Consider the following 15,894-nt stretch of genomic DNA (forward strand, 5'->3'; position numbering starts at 1 on the left):
AAAAAAATAAGTAGGTACCTACCTACTTAACATAAAAAATACGATTTAAAATTTCGTCTTATTGTATTATATACAATACATTGTGGTTATTTTTACCTATTTTTAAATTAATTTTTAATAATACCGTTTTTCAAGAAAACAAACCGTATATATTGAAATCCTTTCCATTTCTATAGAATTTAGCTTCGGTATCATCACAATATCTCCAACAATTTCGAGGAACCTTTTTTTCCATTTTACATTAAAACGTTTGAGAAGCACTGGTTTAAGTCACATTTGAGTAAGCACGGCACGCAGTGACGTTCCTAGACAAAATACCGCCCCTAGGCAGCGCTAAAATAACGCCCCATTTTTTATACTTACAGTATTTTTTATCATTCTTTCACGACTCCAATATCTAAGAATTGTGTTCTATGGATACATTACTTACTAACAAAATTTATACCACTAAAATATACAAAACTAAATTTAGATACATATAAAAAACGAATAAATATAATAGGTAATCATGTTAGATACTTACCCAAATCACCAGAAGTCTGAGGTTCTATTTGGTGGATATTTCCGACACATTTGGTCTGTGCCATTTAGCAATACACAGATTTATTATTTTCAGACTATTTTTACTATACAACACGTAAATAAAATAATATTAGCTATTTCTATATCGTCGCCCCAAAAGCAAAAGGGCACATGTGCAATTTTGACGGTTTTGAGTTATGAATGCAGTTTTCTTCGTAATTTTTTTCTCTACATTATGGGAAAAACGCCATTTGTGAAGCAAAACCCATGAATTCACAATTGAGCAAAGAAAATAAAGGTTACTTGTATATTTGTAAACTGATCTTCATTTAATGTATAGGAAAAAGGTAACATGTACACGATTTTAGGAACTATGTATGTACAATGTTTACAAAAATAATATAGGAAAAACATAACAAGTGTAATTATTTAAAAGTGAGTAAGGGCCTTTGTACAAAAAAAAAAATCGTTGCAGAAAAAGGGCACTTGTGAAATTTGTGAAAATTTTAAAAACATGTTGCCAGCGGCAAAGAGGCCCAAATAAATATTTTGGAAGATCACAATAATCGTAATATGAAAAAGGTAACATGTGACTTAGAACCTCTTAAAAATAAAAAATTGGCAAATTATAAAAAAAATAAAAATTGCATTTCAATCTTGAGTAATTAGGTCACATGTGTTCCAAATTTCATTTCAAAATATTAAGTAATAACCTCTCCACGATTTTTTTTTTCACTTCAAAAACACTTAAATGCGTTTTTCTCAATTTATGCACAAGTACCCTTTTGCTTTTGGGGCGACGATATATACCAAAATGATTCTCCACGATTTGCCGCCCTTCGAGTAACTGCCGCTCCCAAGCAACGCTCAATCTGCCTACCCCCACGGGACGTCACCGAGGCACGTCATATTATTGGGAAAAAAAAGTATCAGATCTATACTGAACTGATATCAGATCTAAAGAAAAGTATTGAACAGAGAAGTATCAATACTTATTTGACTGTCCTACCTGTGAATCCTGTGACTATATTATTTTTGTTTTTGACAATATTATTGTGTTCTTAATATTCCTACACATTAATATATTATTATAATACCTAATACATAGTTATACATAAACTTAATTTGTTGCCATGTCGCAGTATTGTTGGTACAATCTACTATTAAGGAATTCGCGCCTTTTTTCATTATCATACATTCCTCAATAATATAGGGTTATATTATGTAAATTGTACGTATTAAATTTCGCCGTAGCACAGTTTACCGTGAGCTGCCTTACCTGAAAGAGATTTCTGTATAGCATTGAGATAAAAAAAATACCCATTTTTCGTGGAGCATTGCAGACAGTACTGTTGCAATTTTATTAGATTCAATAATTTGATATTTATTGGTATCAGATGTTTGATAACAACGCCCAGTGACGTCCCGTGGGGGTAGGCAGATTGAGCGTCGCTTGGGGGCGGCAGTTAATCGAAGGGCGGCAAATCGAGATTTGGTATACTTATAGAAATAGCTAAAAATATTTTGTTTACATGTTCTACCTACCTACAATAATAGCTTTGTAAAAATGGTGTGGAAATAGCAAATCTGTGTATTGCTAAATGGTACAAACCAAATGTGTCAGAAATATCAACCAAATACGACATCAGACTTTGATGAATCGGGTAAGTGTCTAACTTGATTATATTTATATGCTTTTTATATCTAAATTTAATTTTGTATGCTTTATTGGTGTATATTTTGTTAGTAATGTATCAATACAACACATTTCTTAGACACTAGAGTCATGAAAGGGTGATAAAAAATACTGTATAAAAAAGGGGCGGCTTTTTGGCGCTGCCTAGGGGCGGCATTTTGCCTAGGGACGTCACTGACAACGCCGTCATTATAATCGGATATTTGATAATAAATGTAGGTACGACTTGATTCGAGAACGTATCAGAATTTTATATTATGAAATTATACTGTGTGACTGTATTTCTTATTTACTTAGCAACCTATTTTCTTCTATCTGGTATTTATAATGTATTTTTAAGTGGTTTATTTAGGTAAGTAATTTATTTCAAGATTATGCATCCACGTATTTCTAATACAACATCTCACGATGAACTGTGTTACGGCCAACTGCATACGTACAAATTTCCGGACACGCAATAATAGAAAAATAGATTAAGTACATTATACGAACTTGCTAGATTGTAATTCTAGAAATTTATTGAAAATTTAAAATAAGCTAGGTAATATAAAAGAATTTTGACTCTACATATAAGGTTTTCTTCAACATCTTTGGCTAATTTAAATTACAATGAATATTTTTTTTGCAAACTTCCGGTATGAAAAATCTGTAGGGTGTCGAATAAAACAATTTCGAACCGTAAAAGTTTAGTAAAATAAATTTAATAATAGATACCTAACTGAGCAATGTGTTATTATCTCAAATTATGTCCGTTATTATTAAAATGCCAAGGCCATGAAATGTGAAATTGTTTTTAACAGTACATTTTGATTCAGCATTTTTTACATACCAACTTTGAATTTGAACTCTACAAAATGAGTTGACATTCAAACATAATATTTTGAAAATCGAACGAAATATCAAATTTTATTATAATGACGTTTATACAATAAAAATATACTAATGAAGATTTATGTGAGACTAGTTATAAAGAAAGTTAGGATATTATTATACATACCTAACTAATTAAAATTCTTATGTGGAGCAACGCTCTTTGCAAGATCCAGTGCCGATATAGCAAACTATTTTGTATGTTTTCGTGTTGTGGGCATTGGGCAAAATAATAGCCATTTCGATTTCATATTCATTTTGGCCCCGCGTGGCAACGCGGCCGGTCGTTGTCGACACGTTCTCAATTTAGCAAAATAATATCTACAATAATTAACTGGAAAACTTTTTGTTTATAAATATATAATACAGTTTTAGTAATAACCAGTGCATTGCGATGGATTCCGACCATGCGCTCGAGGAGATGATGGGGAAATTGGGTGAGTAAATAATACGATTCTTTTCCAATTTCTCCCAATTTTGTTTACACTGATTTTAACTTTGTTTCGTGTCAGATAAATAAGTGATCTATATAGATATGTAGAATAATTAAAATCGAGCTTGTCAGATCATTTATTATTATTTTTTATGTAAGTATCTAACTGTTGTTAGATATATTAGAACGTGTTATTTTTTGTTGTATAAAATTTCTAATTAGAAAAAAATGAATATAAATATCAAAATCGTGCGCGCGTATTTTTAGTTCCATTTTTAAATACCTAATAATATTATGTAGGTAGAGAAAAAAAACATAAAACAGTATTAAAATTTATGGCTATTAAATATTTTTTCAATATGTAAAACGTGTCTTGTATCCTGCAAATTAAATTAAATAATAAAATTAGCAAACGTGTTACAATATTGAAATGTGTTGTACCGCAACATTCGCAACGTGGTTTTCTATGCACTAACTTTAATTTTTATACAAGGTAAATGAAGATGTGTGTTAATTTTTATACGCATACTAATATAATGTGGATTCGATGATTATTATCTCATGTAATATAAAATATTCGTTTACCACACTACCGTAGATATCTATTATTTACGCCAGCTGTGACTGTATTTACAATGCAGTCTGACACATTCGATTTATCAAATTTTACCGCCAATAGTAATAATAATATGAATATAGTACCGGCGAATAAATTAGGTAGTTTTATCAGTGGATATTTTCATTTTCGCATAAAATTGGATACCGAATGGCATTGAAATAACAATACATTTATTGAGTGCATCGATACAACTGAGAAGTGTTTATTGAAATACAAGAGAATTAAATAAAATTATATGGTTTATTTATAGCTGACATTCCATGTTCATATTTTTATAACAACATAGTAGGAACTTTGTTTCTGCTGTTTATGCATATTAAGTATATTATGCAAATTGCATATCCTCCCACAAACGCACAGCGCATTTATTTCTTATTATCTGTAGTAAACGAAAATTTTCCAACCTTGTATGGATTATTTGGATGTAACTATTTACGGCATGACCCCCCACAAGGGGGGGGGCTAACAGGGGCTTAGCCTAGGCGAGCCCGGAGCCTAGATGGGCCCGGAGGCGGAGTGGCGGGTCGATCAGATATGTAAGATAAACACGTATCACTAATTTACTCCAATAGTAAAAAAAAGTATGCTTCTGACCCTTAGCCTAGATGAGCCCGGAGGCGGAGTGGCGGGTCGATCAGATATGTAAGATAAACACGTATCACTAATTTACTCCAATAGTAAAAAAAGTATGCTTCTGTTGTGCGTCACCCATGCCATTAATCTTAGCGATAGGTAAGGGGGCCCCCCAAACATCCTGGTCTGGGGGGGACGTTTAAGATTTTTAAATCACACACTATTGGTGGCAGTAAATCCATGCACGTGTCCAGGCGCTATTAAACTAAGAGAATGATTCGACATTCGGATGATAACAAAGTATTTATTTTGTTTACAACCTTAATAAATTTATTATCTGGCGAAAAAATAAAATACTTCCACATATCTGTTTTTATGCTATGGGTCAATATAACCTTATACTCAGTACATAGCTACATAATTGAGGTTATTAGTTTCAATGTCGGTAACCCCCCCCCCCCCCCCCCCCCGTATTGCACCATTTTGAGATATACGCAAAAAACTAACAAGTACATTTTACACTGCAAATAGAATATTTTATGTTTGCAAACAACAATAATTAGAAAAGGCGAATAGGGAAGTAAAATGTTCTTACAATCAACGTCGTTACAATTAATAAAAAATCAAACTGGTTGTGAAATATTAAAATTAGCGACTAATGAATTTAAGTGACTTCAGCAATCAATAGCCAGTTATATTTAGTATTTAATATTAGTAGGTAGGTACTTACAGAATCACAATCAAGAAAATTTAAAAAAAAATATGGATGTAACCAACTTTGAAGCTAATTAGTATTGTATAATAATGAAATTTAGTTTCATTAATCATTATATTATAACCTACGTTGATAATTTTATAATTTACGCCTTCGCATTGGATTTATGGACTATACCTACCTACTCCTAATCTATACTTTTTGCGGTACCATATCGGATTCGATATTTTATTTAAATTTGATATGGTAGGTAAGGAAAGTGTCAAATTTTAATATAAATATAATATAATATCTCATCAGATTCTTATCCGAATTCAGTGATGCCAACCGTACTATAATTATAGTACAATACCATAATTTGAGTTCCGCGAAAAATACTATAATTTTACGCCAAATATACCAAAATACTATAATTTTAAAGGATTCAAGGCGAAAAATGTTCCTGTACTATATATTTTTTAGAAATACCATATTTTTTACGCCTTCGTACTATAATCAGCATAGAAAAAGATGGCAACACTGTCCGAATATGAAATTATATTAATATATGGTCCGTCATCAAATTTTTGTGAAGGTTTCCAAACAGGAGACAATTATTATATTATGTAGATATCACTAATTATCACATTATACAAGTGACTATCAAACTTTTTGCCTCCCGGCGCCCTTCTTGTCTAAACATTTTTTACGGCGCCCTGAAAATACCAATTTGTGCGATGGGTGAGCATTGTGTTTACGAAAATTTTCAAATTTTGGAATCAAACCAGGCACAGCTACTCAGTGGTACACCCAGTACGAGTGCCGCCCTTTAATTAAACTCGAAATGCCATCCAATATTATATGTAGTCTCAAATTTACTAATACTCACGGTAGACCGTTAGTGGCGCAGGAGAAAAATCGACTCTACGGAATATACCTACTCACGAAAATTGCATTATTCTTATTCTTTTCATATTTTGCCACCGCCAAACAACGCTTGATCTCTTAGCTACACGACATAATAATATCACTGTATTTATCCATATTTCTCTCAGATTTTGAATCTATGTGAGCTTCTTTCTGCATAATATTAACTTTCTGAAAGTATTTTTGAAACTTATTTCAAAGGTGATAACTGATAACACTGATAACTGATAATATAAGTGCTGTTCGAAAACAATTTTATATCAATAGAGCATTGGATGTCACAGACCGGTGCAATTAAAAATGGAATCTTATCACATTCTGATTGTGCATCATTGATATTCTCTGATTTTCTTTCCAAACAGCGGCGTATAGTTTGAATACCACTGCATTAAACAATCATATTTGTTTTATGTCTTTATCAATAGGTAAAAATTCAATGTTTTTATTAAACTTAGGTAGCTACCAATTTACTATTAATTATTAGTACTTAATTTGTTTAGTGACTTACTGAACGTTCGTTTAAATTACAATTTGGTTTTACTCAGCGGAATTGATGAGTAACCAGAATAATTTCCAACATACTACTTGACTAAAATATTTCAGATAGGGTCAGAAATCAAACTAGTTGCCGGAAAAAATGCTAGATTTTCTCTAAAATGTTGATTGTTTCGCAATGAATAAATACATAGGTCACGCAACCAAACATACAACTAATAATTACAAGATAAAAAGAACTTTTTATATACAACGTTTTTAAATTGTCTGTTGAATTATTATGCCCAATATGCTCAAACTTGTACTTGATATGAAGTAAATAAAAAACATAAAAACAAACAAATATAGAATACTGAAATGTCATTTTGTTTTCCATAGTAACGCACGTACATATTAATAATTTAGTTGCTAGGACCACCCCCTTAGCAATCAATAATAGTCTTTTATTTTTTACGGATTTTTCTGAAGTAACTTTCTATACAAAACAGAATTAACTGAAAATGAATTCAATTCTGCTGGCTTATTTATTATTAAAATATTGGCTATTTTCAAGGCGATCGTCGCAGTTATTAATTTGACGATTGATTCGGTTAAGAAATTCTGCTTTTCCAAGATTGAACAATTTCCCCGGCCTTGGTCATTTGCAGAAGCACGTTATTATGTTTTTTTTTCACGCTGAGAGCTTGATTAGTCAGAGTTGAAAACAAGGTTTTTTTGTAGGACGTTCATCGGCAAGGGTTGCCGGTCTTACTATTAATTCTTGATGGTTATTATTTACAATAATTACAAGATAAAAAGAACTTTTTATATGGGTACAACGTTTTTAAATTCTGTTGAACCATATAAACTTGACTTGACTAGCTAAAACGATCAAAAAAATTGTACTTGACATGTCATATTGCTTTCCATAGTAACGCACGTATATATTAATAATTTAGTTGCTAGGCCCCAGAGCCCTAGCAACCAATAATGGTGTCGAAATAACTTTTCATACAAAACAGAATTAACTGAAAATAAATTCAATTCTACTTAAAGATGGCTAAAAGTATTTAAAAGAATGCATTGGCATCGTGTTCTGATATATTCTAAAAGTGTAAAATGTCTAGCTAGTCGGGAAGTTAGTTAAAAATCGATTGCAAGATTTGTACCGGACAAACAACCACCGGACAAACAAGAATACTAGCTAATAAAAACGTTGTAAAAAAATAATAGATACGAACTTTTCTCATCATAATATATACCTACGATACATTAATTTTATTGTTTAAAATAACTAAATATAAGGAACAAAAGGTCAGTATGTTTATTTCCTAACAAATCTGGTGTAAAATGCTAGATTTAAAGCCATCAATCAGATGCGTATTTGGCAAGAAAAGCGCTAAGATTGTAACGCTGAAAATAACGCCACAAAACTGCTTTTGTTTTGCGTTCCATTAAATAATGCGTAGGGAATAATATTTTGGCAATACACTGCAGGTGAAACGCGACGATTTTCCCGTATTCGCCATTTTCATTTTTTTTTCTTTGGAAACCATTATTACTTGAAAACGTTATTTCGAACGTTAGTGAGTTGCATGTTTCCCAAAATGTGTTAGGTAAACCTGTATTACACCTACTCAGTGAGTCACGTGGAGAAAATTGTTATTCATTTGTCTAATTAGGTACGTGTCGCTGTCGGAAGTCGGGTGTCATTAGATCTCTGTCTCTATTTTAAATTGCTTCGGCTCGGAACAGGAGTAGGTATGTATGATTTTTTTCAAACCATCTGCGGAGATTGTTAAGCGAATGAATACGTTGTCCACCAGTAGTGAGTACTGAGTAGCGGTTTTAGTTAGATATGCAGAGGCTCGAGGGCACTGACACCTTGCTTGAAGTGAAGGTTCAATTGCGAAAATGTTGCTTGTAACCATCACTGGGTGTTAAAATATAACAGTTGTAATTTAATGTCAGGGTTTTACCTCCTCATATACTTCATGAAAACCCGCCACTGGTCATACAATATGAGTTAGTATTAAATGTCATTGATTGTTACCGATGTCATCCCTTATTGTTTTGTATATATTATATTCAGCGCTCGAAATGGAAAAGTTCACGAACCGGAGCGCTCGACAATTTTCTGAAGATATTACATTGTTATCAAATTTTATGTGTACCTACTTCATAAAAATAAATGTGTTACATTTTCTATTACATGGCCTATCTAGCTCAGACGGTCAAAATATTTTTTCCACGAGACGGAGCGATAATTTCATCGATGTCACGAACTGGAACGGCGCTCCGGTGCGTTCCGGTCCATTTCGAGCCCTGATTATATTATGACTATTGATGTGTACCATGGCTCCCACATTCTAGAGGCTAGGCCCCCAGGCTAGAGCCCTGTCACCCCCCCTTGTGGGGGCCATGATGTGTAGGTACATACAGTGTTGGTAAAATTATTAAAATACGCACACATTATGAAATACTTCTAGTACTTATTCCTGGCTGAGGATTGTGAGTATTCTGAAATGGAGTCTTCTTTATTCGACCTGGATTCTCCAGCCTTCACGGTAATCTGCCTTTCTCTGAGTGTAGTATAATCAGCCCCAAGCCACCTGTTTGGATTCTACACCGCAGGTGAAAAACAGTTGAACCATGTTAGTTAGTTACTTATCATTAATTTACGACTTATTTATTTACATAATTATTACTATTATCTACTCTACAATTTTCCATATACATATAATATTATTATCATAATATAAAAAGAAGACTATATTTGCATAGGTTAGGTGCATTCATGACTTCGTACAAGTGAAAATATAACAAATAGTGGAGGTCAGGGATGGAGAATCTTTTTACGCTCAGGCAGCGGCGACTTTTTAGTTTAGCAGGGATCTTTATTTAGCTATATGTTTTTTTTTCGATTTATACGCGGCGTAAATGGAAACTGCAAATTTTTGTAGCAGGTACATATTTATTGGCTTGTGTGCCTGATAATTAACTTAGAAATCGGGGCATCCGTTATTTGTTCACTCAAGGTGCAGAACTAACCTACCATTAGTGGTGCCAATTGGGAGGGCAATAACTATGCTTAATCAAATCGCTTCGGATATTGATATGACGTTGTTTTATAAGTTTTTAAGATGTGGTCTATCAACCTAGTTCACTCTATGTCTTCCATGTACTTACTTTTATTTTTAGTATTGTATTATTTACTCGTATTACCTACCTTGTATTTTTATTTGAAAATTGTTAACACTTTATGTCATGTCGCGAACGCTTTGAATTTATGATTTGTCATGTCAATTATAAGTAAAATAAATAAATTTGAAAATTGAATTTCTTTGACGCAGTTGACATAATCGATTCGTCAGAAGACCAATCATACGCTAATTAAAATATACCAACATCTTAAAACTATGCGTATTCTAGTATAGGATGGCCTCATAATCAGTCAGTGCCTCGGGCCTCCAAGTCGCCGAACCCGCCACTGTGCTCAAGTGCCAACAAAATATTTTCAATAAAGAATGGCGTGCCTGAAAAATAATTACAAGATAAAAAGAACTTTTTATATACCACGTTTTTCAATTTTCAGTTGAATTAATATATAAACTTGACAATTCTATGTATAAATAATTTAGGACAAATAAGGCAATTGTCAACAAATCATTTTTTTGCTATTTTGCAACAAACGAACAAAATAAATATAGAATAAGTACTGAAATGTCATTTTGATTCCCATAGTAACGCACGTATACATTATTAATTTAATTGCTAGGACCACCCCCTCAGCAACCAATAATAGTGGATTGGATTACAGATTTCTTCCAAAATAATTTTTCATACAAAACAGAATTAACTGAAAATGAATTCAATTCTACTTAAAGATGGCTAAAAGTATTAAAAATGCATTGGCATCTTGTTCTGATATATTCTAAAAGTTTAAAATGTCTAGCTAGTCGGGAAGTTAGTTAAAAATCGATTGCAAGATTTGTACCGGACAAAGAACCACCGGACAAATAAGAATATGAGCTAAGAAAAACGTTGTAATAAAATAACATTCACCATTATGTACCTTCTGTATTTCATTATTTCTGTAACGGATACAATATGCAAACAAATTCATTCAAACTCTATTATACAGACCCACAAATCGTCACCGTTTTAGCAAATCCATCTATGTGCACTTTCTCAAATTGTGCAGGAGAAGGATAAAACTGAATAAAAAAATAATGTTACATTTAAACATTAAAATTATGAAGAATGCTTTATTATAATCAGAAAATGGTCTAAGATTATTATTTTGTTTACAAAAATCTTTTATTTTTAATACTAAAATAATAAAAATACAGTTTGTGATGTCACATAAGTTGTTTTGACCGTTTTGTAAATACACATAGTTTAATTTATTCATCAAAATGTGAATAATAATAAATTCATGAAAAACTGTTACATAAATAATAGTTGAAATATACATAGTGCGTTAGTGATAAATTGCAATATCATTTTATTAATTATTAATGCAATACTGAGATGATATTATATTTATAAGTTCGTTTACTTTCTATTAGCAGGTTTAAATGTTAGGTTATCGTAGAAATAGTGGTGATCTTTCTCTATTACACTTTTTAATTCCTGAAGATGCAGTGCTCGAAATGGAACGGAACGCACCGGAGCGCCGTTCCGGCTCGTGTCATTTGTAAAATTATCGCTCCGTCTCGTGGAAAAAAATATGTTGACCATCTGAGCTAGATAGGCCATAGAATAGAAAATCTAACACACTTATCTTTATAAAATACACATACGATTTGATGACTATGTAAATATCTTCAGAAAATTTATCGAGCGCTCCGGTTCGTCAACTTTTCCATTTCGAACGCTGTGAAGATGTATGTATTTCGACTGCGATATTGGCAATGATTCATTATATATATTACAAAGGCAGTCAAACGGTTGCACTGATAAAGTTGAGTTTGTAAAAGATTGTTCCATCTGGTAGATACTGTAACATTTTAATATCATATACAACAGGATCTCCGGTTCGTTTTCCTGGTCTGATTGAACTTAATCCAGATTTAATCTTATCCATAATTCTTAAAAATTAAAAATCAATGACATTAATTTTATAAGGTTGTGTTGGTCTTGCTAGCCGCATATGTGCTATATAATCAGATGGTGAATATATTGGAGGCTTAAAATACTTGTCTTAGGTGGCATGTGCACTATCGGCCTCTATCATGGTGTGGCCTTTTTCCAGAAAAAGCTGTTGAATCTCGATGTTTTTTCTCTCTAAAGATATAACTTAGAGCAGTAGCGAATAATTTATTTCGGTTTTGATATCCACACCCATCCGATATTAGAATTATTTCATTGTATTGTCCTGCTTTCGATGAGATGAGACAAATTCATTAGAAGATACATTATGAAGAATGTATATGGTGAAATTGTGTAGTTGCAGCTTTTGTTTATAATAAATTTGTGCCTGTGTTTTGGACATAGCAGCACACTTTGGAGATCCATTGTGATTACTAACCGTCCACGTTCTGGTACTCTCCTTCATTTCATTTTTGGTCTTCTAGCATCTTTTTTTTTTTAATAATGTGGCTATTGTATTCCATTTCTGAAACATTCTTCATTTTATAACTACAGCAGATGGCAGTGATGGCACACTGATCTTTACGTGGTTGGTGGATACTGATTTTTTGGTGGTAAATATACTGGAGTATATTCTGCTGCTTTATGACCATTTTCCAGAGACCATTTTTTATATTCATCATGCATTTGTATTTTGGATCGGAAACACGATTCCACATATACCCTGGAGGTATTTTCTCTGCAATAATGGCTGGGAACTTTGGAATTAGATCCAACCATAATGTAACATTTTTCCACAAATCTCTCCGTTTTGATTTTTGGTTGCACTACCAATTATTTATCTTCAGTCAGATTCTTATTACCTGTCATTGTTGCTTTCAATTGGCCACTGTCATCGAGACGTTTGTAGTTGTTTATCCAACTTTTAAATTAATTCTCGCCTATACCCTATTGACCATGTAGGCATCTTCCAGAAATTATTGAATATTTCCTGTCTCTTTTTTTGAGGAAGCATCTTTCAAACCGTCGTGCAAGACCATAATGCATAGCATATAGCATAGAAACAAACTATGTTTAGCCAAACTGTAAAAAAACATTACACTCTCGATATCAAAATACCATCTATATGTTACTATAATATACACATAGTTGTTTTTGTGAACCGTGGTTTTTGAACCTTACACATAGCTGTTTTTTATTTTTTGAAATAACTTCGGAGCGAGTTTACCCAACACATAGATCATTTTACTGGCCTATAGAGAAAAAAATAAGGAATGACTTGGTATTTAAAAGTCATTTTTGATAAAAGTGACACATAGATGGTTTTGCTAAAACGGTGACGAAATATTGAAAGGTTCGTCATCTCGACGGAATCTACCCATTCTCAAAAATACTATTTTTTACCATGTCCGATCCTAAAGTCTCAATTACATTGAGCTTCTTTACGAGCTGTTTGTTGGCGAATTTATAATCTGCCTGTAAAGTCGCCCAGTGTAATCATCGAACATGTTAGCTTGTTCGATGATTACATTGGGCGACTTTGCAGGCAGATTATAAATTCGCCAACAAACAGCTCGTAAAGAAGCTCAATATAATTGAGGCTTAATGAGATCATATGGGCATCCACAGAGTGGAGGTTTTTATTAATAACAAATTTTTGCTTTTACGAAAAATGGATGTTAGCCACTTGTCCAACCTATTAGGTCGATACTCTGACTCAAACACAAGTTGAAAAATAACATGCGTATTTGACAGACCCAGTATTCGAACCTGGGACCCGCGAAATTATAGCCCGACGCATAACTACAATACTATTATATATGATATTTTATAACTTTTACAGAAAAAACTCGAACGGTGCATAGTAGGCGGTGAAGCTCATTACTGTCACCTCTATTCGGTATTTTTTATTCATTCATCTGTTGTTATTACAAAAATATCTTCCCTAAATAAAATTATCGCTTGGTAGGTACTTTTTTATGCGACATCTCTAATCAAGTCAATTTTTTTAAATATTTCATTGTTTGAAACAGATCGTGAATCTATCTGAACCTATTATAGTATTAATTATTAAACACGCTACCTACTGGTTATTATCTGCAGCATTACTAGGTAGTTATTGCGTTTTGATTGTCAGTTGATAATAACAAAAGGTGACGAAAAATAGGAGTGTCTAAAAATCAATACCTATTCTTTCACTAGGTAACAGAACTACATACTCCTACTGTATACATACGACTCATTTCTACTAGAATGACAAGGCAACTTGCATTACTTACTGCGTTTATTACGACGAAAATTATAATATGAATGTATGTACATTATCGAAATAATTAAGTAGATCATAATTTATATTATTATTTATTTATTTAAGAAAACAAAACATTGTAGACATAACAAATCTAAATTCAGGACGTTCACAACATGATATGAGATTGTTCGGGACGGGTTTGGTTTGGAGGGCGTGCGTGTTGGAGAAGATAGACCAAATATGTAAAACCACAGAACAGATTAATAATACAGGTATGATATAAATGATTAATAATTCTGGGTTCACTGTGTAACGCTCTAAATATTTACTATTTATTATATTATTATATGTGTCAGGTGTGTTCAAGCCGCTGATCTAGCAACGCTGCGAAAGTAAGTGAACAGCTAAAAATATACAGCCTCACTTTCCATTTTGATGCAGACATTATTGAGAACATGTTTCAAGATTTCCAGGAATATCATCGATATTCAAGGTCAATAACTATCCCGCTAGTTTTGTGTTTATATTTTATACTATTATATTAATAATATTACTTACTTATTTATTTTAAACTAAACAGGAAAACAAAGGTTGGACACCTCTATAATATTTAAAAACCATACGGATTAAACTTTTAATGCTTGTCCATTCACAGCATAATAAAAAGTTCCGAGCCTTCGTGGTTAGGAAAATAATTTAAATGACAACTAACAAAAAAACAATATCAAATTTCTCACTAATTATTTTTGGTCGAAATTTATTACGGCGTCATGTATGCCGATTGTATAGTATGTATTGTTCGTTATGGTTACTATAATAATAGAAAATCCCCGTTTATATTCGCACTAGTGTGCAAACAAAATATTATTTGCGAGCTCCCATGCGCGCGCGCACCCAGAAAATAATGTTTCGGGGAGTTCCATTTTCAAAAAAAATATCCATAATATTTTTTATTGATTTTTAAGGCGGCGGGAGGGGGTGGTGTTAATAAAATCTAGCAGGTGCGTACTTATAGTTTCTCGTTGCGTCAACCGTGGACCGTGGGTAATTCCCCACATTCAAACACTTCGCACTGTGGGTCTAGCGATAAACACCTTGCCTGAAAATAATATAACATATAACTAATGGTTCACCTGCGAGTTGTTGCGGGCTGTCGCGAATCGTTAGTGCCCTTTTGTGTCTTTCGTGCCGTCTTGTCTTTTATTAAGCCAAACATTTGATGCCCCAGATGATTGCACCAACTTATGAATGTCATGAGTTTTCCAGTAGCCAACCGCTTGGCGTGTCGAAGTGTGCTAAGATGAGTAGGGCCAACCTGTTGAGAAGGTTGACAGCCAAATCACCCGGGTCACGATCATCAGTCGTGGGTTCGTGAAGAAGAAGAAGTAATATTCCATTTACCTACATAATCTGGGGGTTCCGGACCCGAATCGTGCACCCGCCTGCTAGCTCATGTTTCTTACGCGCCACTAAAAAAGGAGATGAATTACTGTTTTGTTGGATTGGCATGCGAATCAATCCGTGAACCGGTTTCACGTAGAAACTTGCAGCTTGGCTTGAATGCGGTACCTACGCGAGGCTCTGTGTTTGAAGGACGAAGGGTTGGACAAATAAAAAGAATAAAGTAATATCAACCGAAAAGATGTTGACCAGGCTTGCAAGTCAACGGTCATTCTTCCCAAATAATATCCATTAGTAAATTTAGCGAATTCTCTGTGTACGGTTTTGTAAGGGTGAGCTG

General features: G+C 33.1%; 1 protein-coding gene across 1 annotated transcript in view; it reads left to right on the forward strand.

Moving 5' to 3' along the window:
- Positions 1–3,348: 3,348 nt before the first annotated feature.
- The window catches only part of LOC147075605 (organic cation transporter protein), a 51,017-nt gene continuing 38,471 nt past the window's right edge, over positions 3,349–15,894 (forward strand). Inside the window, exon 1 of the mRNA XM_085941916.1 lies at positions 3,349–3,525. Coding sequence (XP_085798042.1) covers positions 3,483–3,525 — 43 coding nt within the window. The 5' untranslated portion in view covers positions 3,349–3,482. The remainder of the gene's footprint in view (positions 3,526–15,894) is intronic.

Source organism: Rhyacophila brunnea, unplaced genomic scaffold, assembly GCF_057557595.1.
Source record: "Rhyacophila brunnea isolate RB1 unplaced genomic scaffold, BYU_Rbru_1.0 scaffold_14, whole genome shotgun sequence".
Taxonomy (NCBI): Eukaryota; Metazoa; Arthropoda; class Insecta; order Trichoptera; family Rhyacophilidae; genus Rhyacophila; species Rhyacophila brunnea.